Raw genomic sequence first — 27257 nt, 5'->3', positions numbered from 1 at the left:
ACACACACACATATATTTGCCATATATTTGTGTGTGTGTGTGTGTGTGTGGTGTATCTCCCTCTGGAAGAGTAGCAAGTGCTCTTAATCACTGAACCATCTCTCTACCCCATAAGTGCTACTTAAAAAATATCATAATTAGTATCATACTTAAATGGCATGTTGAGGTCATTATTAGTATTTATTTCACTGTCACGTGAATAGATTTGCTGGAAACTTGATCGCCAGTATAACCATGTTGAGGTGGTGATATATTAAAGAGGTGGGAGGTGAACAGCTCCTGAGGGTTCCAGCATTGGGAAGGGCCGAAGCCTCTCTCAAGAAAGAGTTGCTATGAAGTGAGGCTCACCCATGTGCTAATTCACATGCAGCTGATTCCTTTCCTTTTATCTTGTATGCTGTAATGCAGCCAGGGCCCTTCACCAGGACGTAGGAATTGAACTAGACACGTGAGATAAATGAACCTGTTTGCTTTATAAATTATGCAGCCTGGGGTATTTTGCTATGGCAACACAGAATGGATTATCATAAGGCTCATGTAATCTACTCATCTTTCTGGTACAAAAATGCTTAATACCTAAGTCTGAGGTAAGCTAGTAACAGTGAACATTACAGATTTATCTCTATTTTCATCCTTCTTTTTCAATGTGAGTTTGAAAAAATCACCCTCCTTTTCACAAGCTAGAAAGTGTCCTTCGTGCATTGAAGATTCAAATTGCATCTTATTGTGTCCTGGAACACTTCTCAGAAAGAATATGAAATCACTTTTAGTACCATCGATATATTCAGGTGGATCCATTTCCTGTGGAGAAAACACACATTACATAGTTTTTGTTGTTGTTGTTTTTGTTGTTGTTCTTGTTGTGGTAGTTTGTTTTTTGAGACAGGGTTTCTTTGTGTAGTAGTCCAGGCTGTCCTGGAACTAATTTTTAGATCAGGGTGGCCTTGAACTTATGATGATCTGCCTGCCTCTGACTTTCAAATGCTGGGATTAAAGACATATGCCTCCACTGCCTGGCCCAACATTACATAATTTTTGTTTGTTTGTTTTTTTTTTCAAGACAGGATTTTACTGTGTCGCTTTGGAACCTGACCTGGAACTCACTCTGTAGACCAGGCTGGCCTCAAACTCACAGAGATCCACCTGCTTCTGCCTCCAGAATTCTGGCATTAAAAGCGTGTGGCACCATCCCCAACTACATAATTTTTACAGATATAAGCAACTGGGCCTAGAGCGATGGCTTCCTGCTCAGGTCTCTCAGAGTCTGGTATTTGGCTCTTGCATCCACATGGGGAAGCTCACAAATGCCTAAACTCCAGCACCAGAGAACCCAGCTCCCCATTCTGGCCTCCAAAGAAACACATGTACACACAGTTGTGCATCAGAAAACAAATTTTTTTAAAATGACTTTACCAATTTTTATATGTGCACTATAATACTAAAAGTGTGTTACTAAACAACCTGAAGCAGCTTTACTTTTTTCAAGAGTTAAGAAATAAACTTTCTGGCCGGGCGGTGGTGGCGCAGGTCTTTAATCCCAGCACTCGGGAGGCAGAGGCAGGCAGATCTCTGTGAGTTTGAGGCCAGCCTGGTCTACAAGAGCTAGTTCCAGGAACCAAAAGCTACGGAGAAACCCTGTCTCGAAAAAAAAAAAAAAAAGAAATAAACTCTCTGAAGGTAGAAGTACTGACTGCTTCTCTTTAATTCCTAACTTCCTATTTTCCTGTCCGTTCTGACCTTTTCCACCTGGCACCCTCATCAACACACAGGCCTTCTGGTTCCCCTATGCCCAGACCTTCCTTCTGTTCTCTTCCACCAAGGGAGTCCAGGTATGCTAACGATGAAGAGAAGTTCTAGCAGAGATGACCATCTCATCGGGCTGGTTTCAGTTCTTGTCTTCTTTAGTTGTTCTTAGCTAACACACTGACGGACTCCCCACTTTGGCTCAGTAGCTCTAGTTTCTGAATCATCATGAGAGGTGCGGGAGGTGTCCGAATCTCAGCTCCTTCTTTCTGTGATCCTGATACTACACTGTAGTGTGATTAGACCAGCAGCTGTTCTCCAGCTGAGTCTTGGGTTCCCCAATGGCCCAGCTGCACAGACTCAGTCTGTGGCCCCTGACTCTGCTTTCCGAGCATAACAGTGCACAGTAGTCTCTCCCTTCTGTCCTGAGTTTAGTACAAGCACTGATTCCTGTATGTTTTGTCCGGACACCAGGGTCCTAGTCAGGATTAGCTGAATAGAAACTGTAGTCTCTCCCACTGGAGCTGCCTGGTTTTACCTATTCTCACATTTTGTTTTCCTTTTAGGATGTATTAGAAAATATGAGAACTGCCCAAGGTTCTTCCATGTTAATTATGGAACTGATATTTTGGAGTTGATTTTGACCACATGGCAGTAAAGATCCCCATGATCCTATGGACTGACCAAGAAATCTCTAAAATTAAAAATACATTCTATCTTTTTGAGATGCATAGAAGATTCAGAAGGTGTTCTTTCGACAGAACTAGTTAAATTGACAGCCATAGTTCTTGGATATTTACCAACCTAGTATGGGCTGTGACAGACGGTAGTATAAGTTGCCTTCTGATTAGCACCTGCTTCCGAAGCTGTGCCTGGTCAACTGTTTGTAGCCACACCTGTTGTCAATGACTTTGAAAGATTATATTTAGATATTGGCCCCTCATATACACAGAGACTGCCTATAGCCTCTACTTTACAGGGAAAGACAGTTAGAGATCTTCTCTCCCAACAAAGAAATCAAGGCCCAGAGACGAGGGCTGCAGGGCCTCCTGGAAGCTGCTTTGGGTGTGGTCTTTTGGCACCTCAGATCAGGCAGTGTTCTGATAGATAGCATACACAGTAAGCCCAGGGAAGAACAAGGAACCAGGGACTGTGCTGAAGTTGCAGGAGAGCGAAACAGTGAACTAACAAATGTAGACCAAAGAAAGATGCCTAAGGGAATCAATCCCCTGCCAGGAATCGAGCAGAGGGGGCTTGTCTCAGGCCCCAAGACAATATATAGGGCGATCCAGCAGTCTGTTTCCCCGACAAGGAAATCCATTCAGGTCCTTTGCAGAGCAACCCCAGGCAATGCAGGGCTCAATCTCAGCTCTGCCTTTTACAGTTTAACTCCTGCAATGGGGATGCAAGCTCTCTCCACTGGGGTTTATGGATCTTTATGGGAAGGCACTGTAGGATTATTATTGGGGAGAGGTAGCACCATCATGCAAGGGATGCTTGTTGCTTCTGGAGTCATTGACTGCTGACTTTGAAGGAGAAATCAAGGCTATGCCTCACTCACCTAATGGAGTCACTGTGGTAAAGACAGGCCAGAGATTTGCACAATTAATTTTACTTTCTAAAGGGCAAATCAGAAATTAAGTCAAGGGAGGTAAGAGAGGAGAAGCTGGGTTTGATTCATCTGATACCTATTGGCTCTAAGCCATGGGTCCACAGTGACCAAACTCACTTTGTTTATAAATGGAAAAGGCGTTTCTGGTCTTCTGGATACTGGTGCGGATATTTCTGCTATAACTGCCAGCCGATGGCCTTTAAGCCTAAAATGGAGACTATGACACAGTTACAAGGGATTGATCAAACTCTTGAACAAAGTAGCAATGAACTTTACTGGAAAGATGGAGAGGGCCATGAAGAAACTTTTCAGCCATACTTTTTTCCTCATTTACCTGTAAATGTGTGGGGCTGAGACATTATGAACCGAATTGGGGTATATTTATATTTCCCCAACACAGTTACTGCTAATCAAGTGTTTCAGCAAGGGTTGTTACCCAATCAAGGACTGGGCAAGGAAAATGAGGGAAGGATTGATCCTATCATACCTAGCAGAAGTGCGCCCAGGGCAGGATTGGAGTACTTTTAGGAGATGCCACTGCACTCCATACAGACCATTTATTTGGAAAAGTGACGAGCCTGTATAGATTAACACTGGCCTCTACCAGAAGGAAAATGACAAGCTGCCCAGCGTTAGTGCAGGAACAGCTGGATAATGGTCACATTATGTCGTGGAATTCTCCTGTTTCTGTGATTAAAAAGAAGTCGTGAAAATGGAGATTAATACATGATTTAAGAGATGTTAATGAGACCATGCAGCCCATGAGGGCTTTATATAGCCTGGATTGCCTTCTCCTACAGCTATACCAAAAAATACTCATAAGACTCTTATAGCTTTAAAGGATTGTTTTTATACTATTCCTTTAGCATGCCAGTGATTTGCATTTGGTGTTCTATCAGTTAATTTCAAATAGTCAGTAGACCATCTTGCCTCAGAGCATGGCAAACAGCGCTACATTATGCCAGAAATTTGTGGTTCGGGCTATGCAAAATGTTATAGACCAATTTCCACAAGTTTATATTATCAGTCATATGGATGCTGTCTTGCTTGCCTATAAAAATGAAGAAGTTTTGCTTGAGACATGTGGACAACTTTGAGAGAGTCTTACCCATGCAGGGTGGGTTATTGCCCCGGGGAAAGTGCAAAGGCACCCACCTTGCCAGTATTTAGATCGTATGTTATCCTAAAGAAATGAAACCTCAGAAATTAGAAATTAGGAAGGATAGCTTACAGAATCTGAATGATTTTCATTGATTGTTAGGAGATATTCAATGACTGAGACATTATTTAAAATTCCCCACAGTGTTCCTTGAGCCATTAAGTGTAATTCTTTAGGTGAGTCGTGACCTGAATTCTACCAGACAGCTTACAGATGCTGGTAGACAGGTACTGATACAGGTGAAACATGCAATACAAAGCAGCAGGTACATTATATTAATTATGATCCACCTAGGCAGCATGTATAGTCCCTATAAAACCTACTCCCACAGTGGTATTACGGCAAAAATGGCCTGCTTATATTGATACAGCACCCCATTTCGCCAGTCAAGGTACTAAACACTTCTTTTGAAGCAGTAACTTGTTTAGTACAGAAGAACAGGATGGAATCTGGGTGATATTCTGGCAGGGAACCTACTGTGATCAATGTTTCTTACACTAAGCAACAGATTGATCTGTTATTTCTAAATAATGATTCTTAGGCAATTGTGTTTGCTCAATTTGAAGAGTAGACTGATAATCTTTTCCCAACTGATCGATTGCTGCAAATCACACAACTACATTTCTTTATTTTCCAAAAAAAAAAAAAAATGTAATGAAAGATCCCTTAAAGGATGCTAGGTTAGTTGTTACGGCTGGTTCTTCCAATGGAAGAGCAGCGTATGTTGTTGATAGTAAAGGATTCGTAGTGCAAACAGATCCAGCCTCAGCTCAGACAGTTGCTCTGCGAGCTGTTGCTGTACTGTTCCAGCTATTTGCAGATAAGACATTTAATTTACGCATGGGCAGTAAGTACATTTTTTTTTTTGCTTTTTCGAGACAGGGTTTCTCTGTGGCTTTGGAGCCTGTCCTGGAACTAGCTCTGTAGACCAGGCTGGTCTCGAACTCACAGAGATCCGCCTGCCTCTGCCTCCCGAGTGCTGGGATTAAAGGCGTGCGCCACCATCGCCCGGCCAGTAAGTACATTTTTAAAGCTCTTCATGTACTAGAAACAGTTCCATGCATTAGGACTAGTAATTGTCAAGTTAAAATGCTGTTCCAACAAATTCAAGATGCCATTCGTGAAAGAAAATTGCCAGGCTTTCTGAATCACATTAGAGAAATTCAAATCTTCCTGTTCCGTTGGCTGCAGGTAATTCTTTAGCTGACAAACTTACTCAGTTGATTGCTTTATCTCAAGTTGAGCTTGCTCAGTGATCACATGCTCTACATCATTAAAATAGAATAAGTTTGAGAAAGCAATTTGGATTAACAAGAGAAATTGGTCATCAGATTGTTAAGCAATGTGATATATGCCCACAATTTTACCTGTACCTTTTCAGGAAGGCCTGCTTCCTAATCATTTTTGGCAAATGAATGTTACTCATATTGCAGAGTTTGGCAAATTAAGATACGTGCATGTGACAATCAATACATACTCAGTTTTATTTATGGCCACAGCACAGACTAGAGAAGCTACTAACCATATGATAATTCATTGCTTAAGGTGTTTTTCATATATGGGAATCCCTAAAATTCTAAAGACGAGCAATAAGTCTGTGTATGTTAGTAAAGCACTTCAGCAATTTTGTTCCCAATGGAATATTGAACATAAAACAGGCATTCCTTATAATCCTCAAGGACAAAGAATTGTAGAGCACGTCCATGGCTCCTTGAAAACACAACTTCAAAAGAAAAAACAGGGGAGTTTTACCCTCAGTCTATGTTGGAAAGGACATGATCCTGTTTTAATATGCCATTGGAGTCATGTTTGTGCTTTTTTTCATAGGAAGAAAATACTGCTTGTAAAATAGAGAAGTGCCAGCCCTGATGACATCATAGATGCTGGTGTCCCCATAGAAGAGTCAGAGTGAGGTTCCTGAGTCTGTGTTCCTGACTTCCTTGGTGCCATCATGCTGCTGCCTGAGAAGGGATGGAAGATCGTGGTGATGGTTGGTGGTTCCCAGCTCCTTGGTGGACCTACTGCACAAACTTCCAGACCTTAGTGAGTCCTATTTACTTTGGAGCTAGACCAAGAATGCTGACTGAATATTTGGTAGTTTATCCATATTATATCTTAGGACACAGAACTCATTTTGCCAGTATGGTGTTCAATCTGCTGTTGAAATAAAAGGACTAAGAACTGAGACCTCAGGGCTGGAGAGATGGCTCAGTGGTTAAGAGCATTGCCTGCTCTTCCAAAGGTCCTGAGTTCAATTCCCAGCAACCACGTGGTGGCTCACAACCATCTGTAAAGAGGTCTGGCGCCCTCTTCTGGCCTTCAGGCATACACACAGACAGAATATTGTATACATAATAAATAAATAAATAAATATATAAAAAAAACTCTAAAAAAAAAAAAAAAGAACTGAGACCTCAGAAAATTTCCCATCCAGGGGAAAGAGACTTGTTAAAGCAATGGAACACTATTATGGAAGCAAAGAGTGACTGAAGCCCTCTTCAGAGATGAGGAGGAGTGGCATGAAAATTTTTGCTGCTCCTCAGAGACGGGGATAGTTTGAACTTACCTTTGAATGTTCAGAGCAGCAATGCAACTGAACTATAGGAGGAAAAAAAGACTCATAGCTCACCCATCACAGACACCTCCTCTTGTCTTTTGATTAGATTGGATTTTAGAGAAATGTGATTTGACAAATTGTGTGTTTATTGTTAATTTCCATACTAGAAATATGGTTTGAGCTGTCAATGCTCGCAACGGCTTTAGTTAACTACGATGATGTTACTGATTAGAAAAAGATTATAACTTGTCTGAGAGAAATTTGACATGGAAAGTCCTTAGATTTGATATGTTTAATGAAACAAATTTGGATTTTGATGTAGCTAAAAATTGTTAAAGACATCTTGAACCAATTAAAAAAGTCCATCCCCTCTTGATCATCCTCTACTCTTTACTAGGAGATATTGTACCCATGGGAGTATATGTATCACAAAGCATTATCTGCTTGCATATGACTATCTAGTTGTTGGTGAACTCCCTTGCAGGAAGTTGGCTCAGAGGTGCACAGTGCCTAGAGATGCACTCTCCCGTAACCCTTTATTTACAGAGACTTGTATTCAATGGCAGGTAGATCCCCCTCCCCAGCAATCTAAGACAGGACGCACATGACAGAATGTATGATGGGTAAGTCTGGAAAGTGGAAGAGGATGTCCAAGCCAGGCACAGTCTGTCCTGTAGCAGAAGCACAGGCTTTATAAATAAATTAAAAAGGGAGGAGATTGTGGAGGCCCACAGATACAGGTTCTGTTCCACCTTGACCAAAGGTCAGAGAGTTGGAACTTATTTTCACTCTTTCAAAGTTGTTGACAACAGGTTGGCTACAAACAAGATATCCTGACCTAGGCTGTGACTTCGTGGTCTTTTGGACACTAAGATGGCCCACAGAGGTGAATTCACTCTACCCTGACCAAAGGCCACAGACAGAATTCAAGCCTATTCCTGCCCCTTCATTTTAAAACAGGAGGTTTGACATAGGGAGTGGCTGCCTACAGGATACTTAGTCTAGGGTGTATTCACTGCATATCCTGCCAAAAACATCAGAATGCTTAACTCAGGAAATAGTGGCTTGATGGCTCAAATATTGAAGCAAGTAATTGCTATGGTTGTCCTTTGTGTCATGTTAAAGCAGTCTTTTGCCTTCTCCCTCCCCCTCACCTTTTGGATTGGGATATATAAGCATATGGAAAATAAATGTGGGCAGATTCAGTATCCAGTATACACCGTATAGCCCTCCCAGTTCTCTGTCCCTGTGTTTCTTTCATATCTTTGTTCCTCCTACCTAATTTTTCTAATCCATATACCCCTGCCCTGGAATGTACGAACCTGTCGAGGGTGGACCCCAACAGTAAACCACAACTCAGGGAGAGAAGATCTAGGACCAAGCTGAAGTTTAAAATCTAAATGAGAAGTAATCCTTGAACACAAACTCTAGTGATATGACAGGGAAATGAAGTTGCCTTTTACCTGAAATCAGCCTACGGCAATGATGGATACGGTCTGCATTAATGGGAGACCCTGAGCATAGGTCCTGGCATAGTGACATGCACCTGTAATCCGTACAGTAGAGATGGAAGTAGAGATGGAAGGGTTAAAAGTTTCAGGCCACCCTCAACTACATAGTTTGAGATCAGTCTGGGATACAAGAAACCCTGTCTGAATAAAAAAAAAAATCAGCTGGGGCCTTAACTGATCATCCAGAGGTCCTGAGTTCAGTCCCCAGCAACCACATGGTGGCTCACGACCATTTATAATGAGATCTTATGACCTCTTCTGGTGTATAAGCAAAGCATGCAGACAGAAAACTGTGAACTGATAAATAAATACATGTTTAAAACAAACAAAAGAGCTTTCAGCCGTCTCTTCCTCTCAGACAGACTCAGAGACAAAATGAGACCACCGAGTATCAGCACACTAGACTGAAGGGGTGGACAGCCCCCCATACTCATCCACTTCAGTGGTTGTGTCTGCTCTTTGGGCTCTAGACAATTGGCCTGAGGATATCTGACGTTTATAATTTGTTCATTAATTTAACTAAAATCAAAGTGAAACTGAATCTTACCTTAAAGGCAATGCCTTTGTCCTTACAGGAGAGAGTAGACATTCTTTCATGCTTCACAGAGAGGGTTACAGCCTCTCCCCTTGAGTGACAATCTGTATACGAATGTATTATCAGTCTGGTCTGGGGATTAGCTGAAATAAATATTAATAAATGAGACCATTAATTGGAATACTTCCCCTCCCCCAAACTGGCATCTATAGAAATTTAACCAAAGAATAGGTCAGTCACAACCATGCAGTGAAGGTTTGGCCTGACGGCCAACAGACCTGAAGCCCAGCTGGCCACACTCCCCTTAAATCACACTTACAGGGTGTATAAACCGTAGGTGTGCAACATGAGTGTGGTAAAGTATTTGGAGTATGTTAAAGATAGTTTGATATTTTTCTTGATTTCTGATATTTTTCTTGAGTGTGTTAAAGATATCATAAACCCTGCCAGGTGTGGATGTAGACACTTATAATCCCAGCACTAGTGGCAGGAGGATCTCTGTGAGTTTTAGGTAATCCTAGTCTACAAAGTGAATTCCAGGATAGCCAGGGATACATAATGAGATCCTGTCTCAAATCAGAAATAAAGCCAATCATAAAACAGAATGTTATTCTGAGCCTAAAGACTATGTTTAACCATTGAATGTCCAATAGAGTATTAAAGCATTTGTTGAGGCAAAAAACTTAGGATAGGACTTTTTTGTTTTCAAGAATATACATTCAACTAGGCCCCAAACTGGGATATTTGGAACTTAAGTCTTGAGACACTCTCATGCTCTGGTGGAAGAGATATTCATTTGAAATGCTTGTGTTTTACTTTTCATTTGAGTTTTGATGGTGTCTGCAGTATGCTCAGCTATAACCAGTGGGGGATGAATGATCCAATTTGAGAAGGTTCTTCTATGGAGAATACAATTGATATAGGGGAACCGGTGATGCTCCCATAGACCCAGAGGGGGTCACCTCTACCAGTGTCTTTATTGCATCTAACCCCTCGCTCCATTTAAAAAAAGGGTGCTCTCTAAAGTGGAATTCTGTTTACTACTGTGACTTTCCATCTAAGAACAGGACCTGACATTTGAAAATGTGGGCAGTAAATGGCGTGGGGAGAAGCGCGTGGGTCTCCGTGCTTTTAAATAGGCAGAGAAAAGTACCACGTTGGTCAGCATCAGGCATGTCCTCAAACACAGCTTGCCTTTCTCTGCCAATGACCAAGAGAACTTGGTCATTCATATCTCGTATTACACAGGTTGTAGATCGTCTCTTGCCAAAGTTGTCTGATTTCAGGTCTCCTATAACACACATCGAATCATTAATGGTAAGTTGTTTTATTAGATCCACAGACACACCTAGTAATTCTGTTTGCGGAGTCAGCACAACCCTCTGCTCTAGAAGCAGCAATGAGCAAGTTCCCCTGTTGAGCGTCACTGTGCTCCTAAGAGCACACCGGGTTTCCTGATTGCACTCGGAACTACTCTCCCTCCAAAGGTTCAAGTATTTTACTTCCTGGCCAGTCTCCTTTGTGTTCTTACACTTTCCTTCCTGCTGTCCATGTTCTTAGACATCACAAACCCTGTAGTCTCCTTCCTCTGGGACCTCTTCCCTAGCTGTACTTCTGCCTGCCCTTCCCTTCATAACTGCACCTAGTCGTGCTCCATTATAGCACTACTATAATGTTAGTACCTTAAATCCTTAGCCAGATGCGAGGCAGTGGTGCCCACACTGAATCCCAGCACTAGGGAAGCAGAGGCAGGCAGATGTCTATGAGTTTGTGCCTGGTCTACAGAGCTAGTGCCAGGACAGCCAGGGCTATACAGAGAAACTCTGCATTGAAAAACTGAAAACCAAACCAAAACAAAGAACCCCCCAAAAAGAAAAACAACCCCCCCAATCCTCAACCTACTTATGCAAATATGAGAGCTATGCCACCACAGGCTGTCAATTGCCAGTCCTTGTTTCCGGTTGAGCTCCGTCTCTCCCAGCTGCAGTTTCAAGTCTTCTTGCTCTCAGGATCTTTACCCCACCATCTCTATTTTCCCTATCAGGGAATTCTCTCTCTCTCTCTCTCTCTCTCTCTCTCTCTCTCTCTCTCTCTCTTCTCGTTGTGGATTATTCCTTTATTCCTTTACATTGTGTGAAGATGTGTCTTTGTGATTGGTTTAATAAAATGCTAAATGGCCAATAGCTGTCAGGAGGTATAAGGAGGACTTCTGGACAGAGAGCTCTGGGAGGAAGAAAGGTAGAGTTGCCAGGTGGAGGCTGAGGGAACAAACATTCAGGAGGAGAGAGAAAAGCCATGAGTCACATGGTAACACATAGCTGAATAGAAATGGGTTCATTTAAATTATTAGAACTAGTTAGGAACAAGCCTAAGCTAAGGCCAAGCTTTCACAATTAATAATTGTTTGGGTGAAAACGTGACCCCAGCCTCTATTTGGGTGTAAAGTTCATTTTCAAGCCCCCTCCCCCGGGAGCTGCCTCTGTCTAGACTCCATCTTTGAGAAAGTCTGCCAAACGATGACCCCTCCCCAGAGATGCTCAAGACCACTCCCACAGGGTATTTAAACAGCACCCCAGAGAACAAACATGTGGTTTCCTGGTCTTCCTTCCCCGTCTCCTCTATGAGGGCCTGGAAAGCCATCCAGGAGTGCTGGCATCAATTAAACCTGGCCTTTTTCTAATTCAGTTTGATTTGGTATGATTTGGACCATTGGGTCAGTGGAAAGGTTTATAGGGATGCAAAAACTTTTCAATAATGTCTCTATGCCATTTTTTGTGAGCTGGCAACCCCAAAAAATCCATCTATTCTCTCTATATCTATATATTTAAATTATAGGTGTATATAATTTATTTATTTTTCAATACAGGGCCTTTTTGTATAGTCTTGGAAGTCCTGGAATTTGCTCTGTAGATCAGGAATGCCTCGAACTTAGGGATATGCCTATCTCTGCTTCCCAAAGTTCTGGGATTAAAGGTGTATTCCACCACACCAGGCTAGGGAATTATCTCTTGCTAGTACATAATAAACTCAATGGAGGGACCATTGAGGCTTTGATGTGCCAACCTGCAGTTCTGCTCCCTAGAGTTTATTCTGAAGAAACAGTGAGACACATGTGCCAATGCTGTTGTACAAGAATGCTGCTGCACACTCGTGACCCTACACTCGGGAGGTGAAGGCAGGAGGGTCACAGATGAGGCCAGTTCAGGTGATATAGTGACTTCTCGGTTAGTGTAGGCTACATAATAGCAACCAGTGTCAAATCAAGCCAGACAACAGAAATGTCCAAGCACCATGCAAGGGTGCTATAATCAGCAGAAGTAAGACAGAAACAACCTAAGTCAATTAGCCGAAGGATTCAAGTTTTAATATGCTCTCCCATAGAATTATCTGAATATAATGTAACTGTAATTATTAACTACCCCTTGGACATCTCTATGGACAGTTTCTCCCAGCAGACAATAGACGTGTCTCAAGCATCTTCTAATTTGCAAAGAGAGAAAAATAAATTTATACTTTACCATCATCTTCAGCTAAAGGGAGGAATAGAGAAACATAATATGTTAAATTATATAGTTCAGCTCATCATGTCCCTTCCCCTCACTTTTAGAACTCTATTCTTCCTTCCATTACCCCCCCCCTTCCCCTTTTCAGGGTCTTGCTAAAATGCTCTGGCTGCCTTCCAACTCACTTTGTAAACCAGGTGTCCTCCAACTCACAGATATTCACCTGCCTCTTCCTTCTATGTGCTAGGATTAAAGGCATGTGCCACCATGCCTGCCCACACTCCTCACCCCTAAACTCTATATAATGGTGATGGGCTCTGTTGACCTCCATTAGGAATATCACATGACAAACATTCAGGAGCCCATAAAATTAAGCTTATTAGGGGTTGTGTGTACACAAGTGTGTTAGGTTTAAACTTAAATCTAGGGCTAGAGAGATGACTCAGTTCTTAAAACACTGTCTGCTCTTCCAAAGGACCACGGTTAAATTCCCAGCACCCACATGGCAGCTCACAACCTTCTGCAACTCCAGTTCCAGGGGATCCAACACCCTTTTATGGCCTCCAAGGACACAGCATGCACATATTGAACAGATATAAATGCAGGAGAAACAAGTACACACATAAAATAAAATAACAATAACTAATTTAAATCCAGGATTTGTAATCCCAGTACATAGCTAAAGTATTTTTTTTTAATAAACTGGCAAACTTTCCTTTTAAGTTTATCTATTCACCTGAATGGTGTAGACAGAACTCTGGGCCTAGAATCTCATAAATTGCATTTCTTTTGGGAAGCAGTGTTTCCTCAATGGTACATTTTCATGAGGGCACCAGACACCATTTTGGTGACAAACTGCTGGAGTGTCAACCCAGGACGTGGGGCAGGGCACTGAATCTTGGAAATCTGTTTTGTTTTGTTTTATTTCTAAAGCAGAGTGTGTGTGTGTGTGTGGGGGGGGTCATTAACATTTTGGTAGAATTTGATGACAAACAGGGGTCCAAACTCACTTCTTGATTTCATTTCTAGTTGAAAACCTGTACCCGAGCCCCACATTTATCTTATTGGTTTAGACTTACGTATAAAGTAAAGTGTGTTGTCAATAAATGCCATTTCCCTGAAGTTGATGCATGAGCCTTCTTCCAGTGTGGCAGCCAACATTATTCTAAGGAAAGCAAAGAGTAACCCATGAAGAGGCAGAGATTGCTCTTCGTACACATAAAATGAACAGACCTCTTACCTTTTTTTTTTTTTTTAGATTTATTTTTGTTTGCACGTATGTCTGTGCACCACAGGCATGCAGTTCTCATGGAGGCCAGAAGAGAGCATTGGATCCCCTCCAACTGGAGTTACAGATGGTTGTGAGGCACCATGTGGGTGCTGGAAACTGAACCCCAGTCCTCTGGAAGAGTAGCCAGTGCTTTTAATGGTTGAGCCATTTCTCCAGCTCCTTAATACTGCCTTCTAAACCTTCGCATTTGAAAGTCATTTATCATTCAGTATGCTGATGAAAACTGTGATGTTTAATACATGTGAAGCAGGAGTCTGTAGCACGCACGTTTATGTTCTTTACAAACCCTTAGCTATTTGGAACCAGGAGAATGCTGTTTCATAATATTTTAAAGGGTTACTCCTAGCGAATACTGGCTAGGAGTGCTATGAATCCCTAGTGAAAATATGGCTCCCTAGTGAATGATTAGTTTTGTGTTCACTGGGGATGCTAGAAATACTGGGGACCAGTTCTATCTGAACTGAAAAGCCAGTGGCCTCCTGTAGATGAGATGCTGAATGTTCGTGACCTCACTGCTACAGTGGTAAAGAAGAGGAGGAGACAGAGGTGGCATTTCCACCTGGTGTTTAGGGCAGGGTGGGAGAAGGCTGAGAGGTTCTGACATTTGGTGGGTTTCCTCCAAAGGCAGCAGCAGCTTTTGACCTGAAGTCTGGTTTGTCTGTGTTCGTGCATGAGTATTACATAAATATGGTGTTTCTGCAACAATCCCCGTGTATTTGCTTTCCCCCTTTCCCTCACCTGACTCTATATTCTATGTATATGTCCTTCCAGAATTTTGTCACGGAATAAGGGTTTGCCATGGAGTTTTAAGTATGAGAAATCTGTGACTTTGGGGAGAAAAACAAGACATATTTATTCTCATTTATTTCTAAGCTGAAATGTAGCCCTCATCCTGGGGTTATGAAGGAACAAACCACAGTGCCTTGACCCTGCTACTAGTTGAAATGCTCACTTATTAGCAGCCACTGTAGGTCCCAGGAGTCTTGAGATGGTTTAAGCTTTATTACTTTGAAGTTTCTTTAGTAGATCTTGTTGCTTTATGTATTAATTAGGAGCACAAAAAACAGTACATTTTTTACAAGAATGGTCTGGAGTTTGAGGCTATGTAGTAAGATGCTACCTAAGACCCTGCCTCAAAAACCACCTCCTTGGCTTTCAATAACTATCTAATTTAATGAGTTTCCTGCATGTACTTTAATGTGTTGATGACGAACTTGATGAAAGCAGCCTCCTCAGGTCTCTCTGGTCCTTCCCGTGGTTACTGGAAGGTTCTCTTGACACCTTCCTCTCCTGTAGTAGCAAAGAGACTTCTCTGAAGTTCTGTCTCCTGAAGGTGGGTCCACTAAAGAGGAACACAATTACCTTCAATCATTTACTTCTCTGTTTTCCCCTATAGAGATGGGGTCCTGTAGAAATCATAGTTCTCCTGCGTCAGCTGCGGGAGTGTTGGGATCCCAGGTGTGGCCTCCTTGTCTGTATCTGACTCTGTGGTCAGGCTCCCCCAACAGTATTTCATCCTGCTTTAAAATCACCTGCAAGCCTTCTACTTCCTCTCTGAGGAAGGAATCCCAACTTCGCCCCTGGCTTCGGAAAGTTATAATGTTTCAGGTAGCTCAGGTGCTTGCACGTGTTAATTGTCTCTTGTAGCCTTTGCTCCCGATAATCTGTGGACTGCAGTCTTATTTCAGCAGACGCAAATGTGGGACCTTCAGGGGAAGACTTGGAACTTCCTCTACACCACAGCAGGTTCTAGGGAGCAGCTGGTGTCCTGTGTGGTGAGGAAGTTCATGAACCGAGCTCCCAGGACTGTGTCTGAGTCACAAGTGTTAATTGTTTTTATGGTTTGTAGGCACCAAGAATCGTGATGAGAGTTGGTGTCTATGTGTCAGTGCTGGAGGTGGGGCCTTGTGGAGGAGCCCACAGGAAGGAATGGATTAGTGCTTTTCTCAAGAGAGGCCACTTTAAAGAAGATTTATTTTAACTCTCTCTTTCTGTCTCCTGTGTGTGTGTGTGTGTGTGTGTGTGTGTGTGTGTGTGTGTGTCTTTGGATCCCCTGGAGCTGTAGTTACAAATGGTTACAGATCAACTGTATTTATTACTTTTAAGTCTCTCTTTCTCTCTCTCTGCCTCTTCCCTGCTGCTTCTTCCTCTAAACTGTCTAACTTTAGGTATTCTCTTATAGGCATAAGAAAATGGAGTTAAACAGTAGTATTTGGAGAAATATTTATAAATCTGTACTTTTAAGAACTCATTAATTTTTGATAGCATAATCTGAGACCAAGCACTTACGGTAGAAGAAAATAAAACTCATTTGAAAAACTCAATTTTAACGGAACCAACCTAAAGTATTAGTTACATGGTAGATGTTTACCTACTCGACCTAGCTTCAGTTCCTTATATCCAAAGGTAAATAGTTATCATGCTTGGTTCATATTCTAATCAATAAATGGGTAAAGGAACTGAATGTGCACTTTTCAGTGAACTACAAATGGCTGAAAGATACATGGAAAAATAGGTTCACAGCTTTAGCTGCCCGAGAAACACGAATTAAAAATGCATTGAGCTGCTGGAGAGATGGCTCAGTGCCCGAGAGCATGTACTGTTCTTCAGAGGATCTGAGTTTAGTTCCCAGCACCTACATCAGGTGGCTCACAATTGCCTATAATCACCAGCTCCAGGTGACCTGATGTCTCTGGCCTCCATGGGAGCAAATACAGGCCCACCCTCCACAGTTGCACAAGCACACACATGATTTAAAACTATAAAAAAACAAATACTATAAAATTACATTGAGTTTTCATTTCACCCCACCCAGAATTCCTATCATCAAGAAAACACAAGAACAAAATAGAAAGGAAATTTCTAACAAAGCTGGCAAGGATGCAGAGAAAAAGGAATCCTTCTATGTTCCTGGCAGAATGTAGCTTAATTTAATCTCTATGGAAACCACAATGAAGGTCTCTCTCTCTCTCAAAAACAACAAGTAGAATTATCATATTATCCTGGTGTATCACTCCTGGGTATATACCCAAATAAATCAAAGCCACACACAGTGGGGATACCTGTACATATATATCTGTGTTACTCATGGCACTGTTCCCGGGGCCAAGTTATAGAATCAGTTGGTGTACACCAGCAGATGAATAGATAAAGATGCATATTCACACAATGGAGTATTATTCAGCCATACAGATGGATGAATTACATTTCTTGGTGGAAAAATGATTGAAACCAGAAGTCACCACCTTAAATGAAATAAGCCAGACTCAGAATGACAAGCATATTTGTTGTTAGTTTATAATGGCTTATGTTGTCTTCTCTTATATTATATAAGATATATCTTTCTTTTTTTCTTTTTTGTTTGTTTGTCGAGATAGGGTTTCTCTGTGTAGTCCTGGCTGTCCTAGAACTTGCTCTATAGACCAGGCTGGCCTCAAACTCAAAAAGATCCACCTGCCCCTCCTCCTGAGTGCAGGGAATAAAGGCATATCCATCACTGCCCAGCTCATGTTTTTTAAAAATAATTTTCCTAGAATACAGCAAACATTATGATTAAAAATTGGATTTTTAAATTACTAGTATTTACTATAGTGAATGTTTAGTTATTCATTGAGCTTAGAGGACTCAGTTACCCTAAAAATACTACTCCCATGGCTGGAAAGACAGATCAGTATTTAAGAGCACTGACTGCTCTTCCAGAGGACCCAGGTCCATTCTTAGCATCCACAGGGTAGCTCACAACCATCTATAACTCCTGTTCCAGGGGATCCAATGCCCTCTCCTGGCCTCCACAGGCAGCAGTCGTACAAGCAGGCAAAACATCCATATACATAAAATAAATCAATTATTTATGAATTTACCACTCCTAAATGGGTCTGGTGGTACATGTCTGTACTCCCAACATCAAGAAGCCGGAGCAATAGGATCATGCATTAGAAAGAGGCCACCATAGGCGACATAGTAGGATAGTAGGACCTTGTCTCAAAAAAACAGAGGTTGGGGATGTGGCTCAGTGTTTTAGATCTTGGCTGGGATGCACAAGGCTCTGGCCTTTAAAAATTACAATGACAGCATCGAAACCAAACACTCTTCCCATAGGTCTTGAACTTGTTTGCACTTTAGTTACTAGACATGTAATATCAGTCAACTGTGGGGCTAAAAGCTGGACGAAACTGCCGTTTAAAAATCTTTTTGCTTCTGACCAATTTTCGTTGGTGGATTCTTCTGTTAGATTTAGCAGACTGGTTCTGAAATATATGGGACTGAAAAAACATCCCTAAAGTCATACGCACAGTTTTAATGTTTATGTCTGTGTACAATTTTCTGAGTCGGAACTTCATCCTTTTGTCGGGTTCTCTTAGAGCTACTGGGCGGTGGTGGCGCATACCTTCCCTCCTAGCACTTGGGAGGCAGAGGCAGGCGGATCTCTGTGAGTTCAAGACCAGTATGGTCTACAAAACAAGTTCCAGGACAGCCTGAGGTGTTATACAGAGAAACCCTGTCTCAAAAAAAAAAAAAGAAAGAAAGAAAGAAAAGAAAATGCGTAGAGCTGTGTTGTGTTTCACTTGTCTAAAGGCAGCCCTTGTGTTTCATTTGTTGGCACTGAATTGTAAAAGGGGGCAGAAGGACATAACCTTCAAGGTATTCTGAGACCTATGCTTCTCTTTCATTTAGCCAGCTCAAACTGTTTTTTTTTCTTTTTTTTTTAAAGAAATACTGCATTTTCTCTAAAGATTACACAGTTATTAGTATCATTATTATTTTAAAGAGGTCCATTAGTGATCACTAAGTTACACTTGCGTGATACCTGTTTCAGTGAAGTCCAAGACTGCCTGTATTCCACAGATACGTAGCCTGCCTTCTTGCCTTTAAGGTGGTGGCGCACGCCTTTAATCCCAGCACTCGGGAGGCAGAGGCAGGCGGATCTCTGTGAGTTCGAGACCAGCCTGGTCTACAAGAGCTAGTTCCAGGACAGGCTCCAAAACCACAGAGAAACCCTGTCTCGAAAAACCAAAAAGAAAAAAAAAAAAAAAAAAAAGAAAGTGTCTTGTAGCCGGGCGGCGGTGGCGCACGCCTTTAATCCCAGCACTCGGGAGGCAGAGGCAGGCGGATCTCTGTGAGTTCGAGGCCAGCCTGGTCTACAAGAGCTAGTTCCAGGACAGGAACCAAAAGCTACAGAGAAACCCTGTCTCAAAAAATCAAAAAAAAAAAAAAAAAAAAAGAAAGTGTCTTGTGCTCAGAGACATGACGGATATGCCATCTGATTCTGCGTTCAGCATGGGTCTGCTGGCATACTGTTTACGTGCTGACTGTGTAAGCCATCGCGTGATTGGTTGACGTGTTTGTCCTTCCTCACCTCTGTGAATCTCTTTCTTGTAGCTGGTTCCAAGGCTGCCTCTCTCCACTGGACTAGCGAGAGGGTTGTCAGTGTTCTGCTCCTGGGCCTGCTCCCGGCTGGGTACTTGAGCCCCTGCTCTGCGGTGGACTACTCCCTGGCTGCAGCCCTCACCCTGCACAGCCACTGGCAAGTACAACAGTCCTTCTACATTGTCTGTTTGGTCTGTTGGCTGCAAGTCTGTCTGTCTGTTTATGAAAAAGCATTGATTGAGATTCTCAAGACTTCTAGAAAACTTAAAAACATACAAACAGCTAGCAGTGATTAAATAGATCCTGGTACGTGGGAAGTTTATTGATATTTAAATAATTTTGAGTCAGGATAACCGGGCTGGCCTTAAACTTGAAATTGTCTTGACTCAGCCTCAAGTGCTAGGATTGCATATGTGTACTTTTGTCCTAGCTACTTTTCTGTTGCTGTGAAGAGACCCTATGGCCAAGACTTTATTTTGGACTTAGAGTTTCAGAGGGTGAGTCCACGACTGTCATGGTGGGGAGCATGACAGCAGGCAGGCAGGTGTGGCTCTGGAGTCGTAGCTGAGAGCTCACATCTTGATCCATAAATAGGGGCAGAGGGAGAGCTCGGGATGGTGAGAGTTTATTGAAACCCCAAAGGCGCCCCCAGTGACACCTCCTGCAAGGCCATACATCCTAATCCTCTCCAAAGAGTTCCACCAATTGGGGACTAAGTAGTCAAGTACTCAAATCACCGCAATCAGAGTGCCCTGCATGCATCCCTCTGCTTGTTTGCTCTCTTAATTTTAGTAATCTTTGACTCCCAATCTCTTCCTCCTGTATCTTTTTTTTTTTTTGAGACAGGGTCTCTTGTAGCCAAGTATGACATTGAACTCCTGATCCTCCTGCCTGCAGCTTCCAAGTACTGGGATCACAGACCTGTGTTGTCAAGTCTAGCCTTCTCCTGTACACTTTTTGATATGGATGGTCTTTCACTCTGCACACCTGGCTGACCTGGAACTTAGTAGGTGGTCTAGGTCGTCCTTGAACTCTGCCTCCCTTGTCCTGGGATCACAGGTGTGCACCGCCACACCTGGCACATCCTCGTGCTATGTGAATTATTGTCATTCCATTGTGTCCTTTTTTTAAAAAAAATATTTATTTATTTATTATATATACAGTGCTCTATCTGCATGTATGCCTGTAGGTCAGAGTAGAGTATCAGATCTTATTACAGTTGGCTGTGAGCCACCATGTACTTGCTGGGAATTGAACTCAGGACCTCTGCAAGAGCAGCCAGCGCTCTTAACCTGACACATCTCTCCAGCACCGCCATTGTGTTCTTACTTATTCAGACCTCATATCTGGTCACCATCCTTAACCACAGCAGTAATCTCTATATTGACCCCCCCTTGTGTTTGATGCCAATACAGCAGCCCCACTATCCTGTTAAAATGTGAGAACCTGGTGCAGTTATTTCTTGTTTTTTTGTGACTTCTGCTTGAATGTGTGTATGCATGCAAACTCTAAGGACAGTGCCCATGGAGACCAGAAGAGGGCACCAGATTCATTCTCTCTTTCTCCTTCTCTCCCCACCTTCCCTTCCCCCTCCCCCCTCCTCTTTCTCACACACACACCACATACACATTCACACTAAAGTGCGGTGCTTATGGTGGCGAAAAGATGCCAGCAGATAAACACACACACACACACACACACACACATTTGTTAAAACTAACATTTAAGAGCAGCCTTAGCAGATAACCCCATCCTATAACCTATATGCCTATAACCCCAGCCATTTAGAGACAGAGACAAGAAAACGAGTTTGAGACCAGACTGCTCTACATAGCGAGTCCCTGTCTCAACAACAAAAACAAACTGAAAAGATGAAGCAGAGGAAAAGGAAGCTTTTCTATAGCTGCCTTATAATTTTAGAATTGTCCAAAATGAAAATGGATTCTGATTGCATTAGTGTTTGCCTCTTTTTTGAGGCAAACTTTTTTGAGGCAAGGTTTCTCTATGTAGTCTTCGGCTGTCCTGGAACTTGTTCTACACCAGAATGGCCTGGAACTTCAGGAATCTGTCTGCCTCTGCCTCTCAAGTGCTGAGATTACAGGGGTTCTCCCCACCTCCATGCTCTGTTGGCATTGTGTTATATGATGTCCTAGTCAATAAACGTCTTAAACAGGGAAGTGAGTTAGTAGAGAGCATGAAGCTTATGAAAAAATATTAGTCACAGGAGAGCGGACCTGTGGGATGGGGACACAGCTTTCTCTATGGGTCAGTCCCATGGCATTGCGAATCCCCACGTCTGTTGCTCAATTTCTCTGCTGCAGACACTGAGCAGAGGGTAAGCTGGCACTGAGCCAGCAGCAGCAGTCAGTGCCAGGTGCTCCATTCTGTCTGGAACTTCCTCTCTCTGCTGTCACCAGCACGAGTGACAAGGAATGCTGTGACCCCCAACTGTAAAGGAAAGTGATGGAGACAGGGACTTGGAGAGGTGGCAAAACTCTCCTGGGGCGATGATTTGGGATGAATTTAATTCTAATTGGGAGGTGATTTGAAATTAGTTCTAACTTGAAGGTGATTTGGAATGAATTAGTTCTGTGCTCTTAAACAAAGGGACAGAGTTGAGATTGTGTGACTGCTAATGAATTATCCAGAGAACTAGTTAGTGATAGTCTGTGTCAAAGTCCCTGAGTCAGGGCTCTCTAGAGTAGCAGATCAGGCACAGTGAGTCTCTCTCTCTCTCTCTCTGTCTGTCTCTCTCTCAACATATATATAAAGGAGATTTGTTAGAATGACTTACAGGCAGTGATCTAGCTAATCCAACAATGCTGGCTATGAATGAGACGTCCAAGAGTCCAGAAGTTGCTCAGTCCCCGAGGCTGGATGTCTCAGCAGGTCTTCAGTAGACGCTGGAATCCCAAAGATGAAGGCTGCAAGGCCAGTGAAGGAATGGACTTGCTAGTAAGGTGAAGGCAAGCAGGCAAATAGCAGAAGCTGCCTTCTTTCCTGTCCTTATATAAGCTTCCAGCAGTAGGTGTTGTTATGGTTTTCGTCTCTTTAAGAGACAAGCCACACCCACTCCCTCCCCCATCTGCTGAGCCAGGCTGATCTTCAGCTTCCTGCCTGAACTCTCTCTCTCTTCAGTCTCCTCTAGGAGAGGCAGCTTTGCTTCTGCCTCTCTCCCCACTTTTCCGCCCCCCCCCCCCCCCCCCCCGTGCTGTTCTTCTCCTTCCCCCCTCCTGATGACTCTCCCGGTCAGGGACCTTCCCCCCTCCTGATGACTCTCCCGGTCAGGGAGCCACTGCTCGGGACCGGCAGCCATCTCTGCCTGGGACTGACCAGCACACCAGCCCGCCCGCCCGCCATGTGTCAGGGGGTCTCTGCCTGGGACTAACTGCTCTGTGGGCCTGCTGCTTGCCACTGCCGGGGATCTTGCAGCATTTTTAACAGGTGTGGCCCAGGTTCAAAATGTGCCTTGACACCTCAAGATCTGAATTAAAGACCCAAGTCTTCCTGCCTCATTAGGATCAAAAAAAAAAAAAAAAATCAAGCAAAAAAATCTCTCACAGGTGTCTTCTCCATTTCTGGATTGTAGTTTATTCCAGATGTTGACAAGTTGTCAATTAAAACTAACCATCAGAGAGTCCATTTCTAAAGCTTTAGTTATACTGGGTGGACATGGTTTGACATGCCTGTGCATGCAAGCCGAGGCAGGAAGAACCCCGGCCTAAATAGTGAGTTCAGGGTCAGCCTGAGTTTTAAATATATTTGTCTTGGAAATGTGAGGAATGGAGTTTGGATCCCCAGAACCCCCGTGGCCAGCCTGCAGTTCCAGTCTTGGAAAGATGAAATGGGATCCCCAGAGCAAGCCGGATTGTGTGCTTAGCCATATTGGTGAGCTCTGGGTTTGCTTGAGAGACCCTGTCTCAATGAAGAAGGTGGAAGAGCTACGCAGGATGGTTCCTGACATCCACCGCAGGCCTCCAGAGACTTGTGCACACACATACACATGCATCCACATAGTTGTGTGCTTACATACCTTCAGACACACATATGAACACTACATAAACATAAAAGATGGAAAAAGTGAATTATTCCTTTTCTTCATTGTAAAGAGGATTAAACTTTACTTTCAAAAAGGGGGTGGGGGTGCTCATATTTCTTCAGGGACCCTTATGCCCAGCAGCATAGACCAATGGGATGTTGTGTATGTTGAGAAAGAGAAATCAGACATTTGACAGATAAGACTGAACTCCCTGGTTGGACTTATGGTAGTGCCTTAACCATGGGACAAGGACCTGGGCTTCACGTTCAAGGGTCAGAATTTGAACATTGGAAATAAAAAGGTCTTTTTTTTCCTGATAAGTCAGGCATGGTGGCTCACACCTTCAATTTTAGCACTCAGGTGGCAGAGGCAGGCGGATCATTGTGAGGTCAAGGCCAGCCAGTCTGCATTACAAGTTCTAGGCCAGTCAAGGCTGCACGGTCAAACCATGTCTCAAAAAAAAAAAAAAAAAAAACTAAGTTCAAAGATAATTAATTATAAGTGTAAATGAACGTTTGGAAAGGCAGAAGTTTGAGATTATGCTGCTCCTTGACTGAAGCTGATGCATTAAGCCACCTTCAGCAGGTTTATTTTCACCACGGCTGGGATGGCAGTGCACGCCTATGAGCCCAGGATCTTTGAGGGTGCGTCCAGGGAATCAGGAGCTCAAGGTGATCTTCAGCAACAGTGAATTTGACATCAGCCTGGGATTATAGGAGACCCTCCTACAGACACACACACACACACACACACACACACACACACACACACACACACACACGTAGAAACATACCACTTCTTTGACACTAATAAATACTGCTACTGTACCACTACTAATAAAAGGATATAGCACATTGCTTAATGACTACCTAGAAAAGTGACAAAATCCTCTCTTACGTAATCTTTTTTAAAGGTTTTGCTCCCCTTCCTGAGACTTGCCTGACTTTGGAGCCTGAGTTAGGAATTTGACTTGTGGGCATCTGTGTAGTAATTGACACGCTGAATGGCATACAATAAGCATTTAATAAGGGCAAGTTTGATCCTTTGCCCTGGTCACCTATCCCCGTGAGGGTGCTAGAGAGAAGCTGGCACCTCTCCAGTCACTTACTGGAAGACTTGGGTGTGCAGTGTTATCAAGCTGACAGAGGGATGCTGACCAGGCAGGGCCAGCGTGTTGGCTCTGTATACTGTATGCAGCCTGCTTGTGACCTCACTGCTCTGGGGCTAGAAGATATTGGCATTCTGCTTTTATAGTAAATCTTTAACCACGAAAGATTCTGAAGCTGTAGGCCACTGATAAATGACAAAGCCTGAGTCACAGATGTCACCTTCTGCCCTCAGCACAGTCTAGGCTCTTGAGTGCCTCAGTGCTTTGGAGGCTTGCAGGTTTTGAGTTCTATTTTATGTATTATTGTGTGTTTGCACACAAGCTCATGCTACAGGGAGGTCAGAGGAAAACTCACAGGAGCAGGTGCTTTTCCCCTAGCTGTGGGTCCCAGGCCTCAAGCAGGCTGCCATCTCACCAGCTCCCTGGGTTTCTTTATTTATTCTTTTTATTCTTTCTAAAGAAGGTCTGTTCTACCCCAGGTTAGTTCTATATTTTCTATGCTGGTAAAGATGATTTTGAACCTCTGATCATCCTTCTTTTGCCCCTTCCCATGTGCCCATTTCACTCTATACTGTACCAACAGTCCAGCCTTGGAAAATTAAAGTATTCAAATGACCTGTAATTCTGAGACCAGTGGTGTGGAATTATAGGCTGTGCAGGCTCAGCCTCCTCCTGAAAAAATGAATCTGGGGAGGAGGTGGGAGAAGATCCAATGAGAGCTTCCCTGTTGAGTTCAAGGGTCAGGGGAGGTCGATATCCTCATTGTGCATTTATGAAACACAAAAACAAGACCCATATGCTGTCTTTAGAATACAGCTCCAGTGTAAAAGAAATGGGGGACAGCAGGTAAGACCTGAACTTCTTCAGAGCAGTCCAGCAGAGTCCAGAAAGCCAGGCATTCAGTATTCTAAGGAGCTTTCCTGAAGGCTGACTGGTTTACTCTGCTGACTCTCAGGTAAGGGCCATAGGAAATCCAGTTAATGCTGATAGAAGCTCCTTGTTAAAGGATCAGAGGCAGGAATGGTTTTCTATCAGGCGCTGGCTCCTTGCTCTTCCTTCTGGGTATAGACTTTCTGCTAAGGCTGGCTCTTTCCCTACTAGCAGTACAAAATAATTTAATATTAAGCAAACAATGACCATATCAGTTCCTGGACTCACCTAAACCTAGCAAACAATGACCATGTCAGTTCCTGGACTCACCTAAACCTGTTCAGAAAGGACTCTCTCTTCTCTCAGCCGTGGGAAAATACTCGATTTGGACAAACATCCTTCCCACACTCACCCTCTCAGGATCACTGTGAGTACGGAAATGTCATCAAGGTAAGGATAGGACAATGCCCAAGTGGATGGAACTCTGCCAGGGGCTCTGGGAGGCATGCGGGTGGCTCTGTCAATCAACACCAATGGCCCGAGAAACCTGCCTGTGTAAGGACGGAATGAAAATGGATCCCAGAGCAGTGACCACGAATGTCACTCATGCTGGTGGAGACAGCCACACTGCTCCAGGGTTTCGTGGACAGGAGTGAGAGTCTGATAAGTAGCACGTTTGTGAGCAGCCAGCCAGAGAGTACAAGGGAAGGATGTCTTAGGCTGTGCCACGGTGTGATCATCGTAGTGGAGGACTAAATTCCTTACCCATCCCATCCCTGGTACCTTGGCATTCCCTCGTGGAACTTAGACCTCTGGATAAAGGCATACCCTAAAGTATTCAGAGTCTAGTCCACCTCTTTCTGGAATGGGGGGAACACAGAGTAGAAATTAAAACATAGAAAATATGTTACTTTCCAACAGTCTATGATCTAGGCCTCTGCTGTGTAAATTAGCCTCTGACGTACACAGATATCTCCCGAAGAACCCCGTGTTCATAAGCTGTAAAGGGAAAAGCCCTCCTCATGCGTGTCTCTTAGAATCTTTTTTGTTTTTGAAACTTTATTGACATTATTTAGTCAAGGTTCAGTTAGCATTGGGCCTTCTTCCCGACCTTTGTTTTTATTCTATTTACTAATTTTTTGAAGACCTAATCTTTTGCCCTGGTTTATTTTTAAATTTTATTTTTTTTAGACGGGGTAGCCAAAGTTTGCCTCAATATTTGTTATAATAATAGCAAATGACCTTAAACTTTTGATCTTCTGCCTTTACTGCCAGAGTTATCGGATTCCAGGATTGTATCACAATGGTTACTCTTATGCCATGCTGGGGATTCAATCTAGTACTTTGTACAACTACAGGTACTCCATTAGTGTAGCTACATCTTAGCATCTATGTTTGCTTATAGGCTTAATTTTTTAAAGGTTTATTTTACTTTTAATTTTGTGGTGTGTGTGCGTGTGTGTGTCTCCAGATGCACACAGAGGCCAGAAGAGGGTACTGGATCTCCAGGAGCTGGAGTTAACAGGCAGTTGTCAGTCACCAGATGTGGGTACTGAGACCTGAATTCAGGTTCTCTGGAAGAGCAGGGAGCACTCTTAACTTCTGAGCCATCTCTCAAGCCCTGTTATTAAAAGTATTGTGTGCTTCTGGTACTGAACATATGGTAGGGTGGGGGACAGCTCAGCAGGGAAGAGTTGCTCATAGAGAACTGAGCTCAGTTCCAGGCAGCCATGTCTGGTGCCTCACAACTGCCTGTGACTCCAGCTCCAGGGGACCCAATGCCCTTCTCTGCCCTCCACGGGCAGTGCACTCACATATACGGTCTCCCATGCATGTACATATATTAGAAATTAAAATCTTGAAAATATATTGTGTTCAGGGCGTGACATTTGAGAGCTTTCTGAGAAAATTCTTACTTTTTCTTAAATCAAAAAGCTACAGCAAAGTGAATTAACAATTTCA

General features: G+C 43.1%; 1 protein-coding gene across 1 annotated transcript; it reads right to left on the bottom strand.

The window, feature by feature from the left end:
* Positions 1-184: 184 nt before the first annotated feature.
* LOC121438195 (interleukin-18-like) lies at positions 185-22310 on the bottom strand. The gene is made up of 6 exons (XM_041638344.1): positions 22073-22310; positions 13700-13785; positions 12636-12647; positions 10271-10408; positions 9130-9260; positions 185-801 (listed from the first exon to the last, which is right to left on the bottom strand). The coding sequence occupies exons 2-6, from the start codon at positions 13779-13781 to the stop codon at positions 577-579; spliced, it is 588 nt and encodes a 195-aa protein (XP_041494278.1). The 5' UTR covers positions 13782-13785; positions 22073-22310; the 3' UTR covers positions 185-576.
* Between the last annotated feature and the right edge of the window lie 4947 nt (positions 22311-27257).

Source organism: Microtus oregoni, unplaced genomic scaffold (assembly GCF_018167655.1).
Source record: "Microtus oregoni isolate MIOR12 unplaced genomic scaffold, Mior012 000055F_ref0000237, whole genome shotgun sequence".
In the NCBI taxonomy this organism is placed as follows: domain Eukaryota; kingdom Metazoa; phylum Chordata; class Mammalia; order Rodentia; family Cricetidae; genus Microtus; species Microtus oregoni.
The sequence above is the reverse complement of the archived record's forward strand: the minus strand, read 5'-3'. Positions and strand labels throughout refer to the sequence as shown.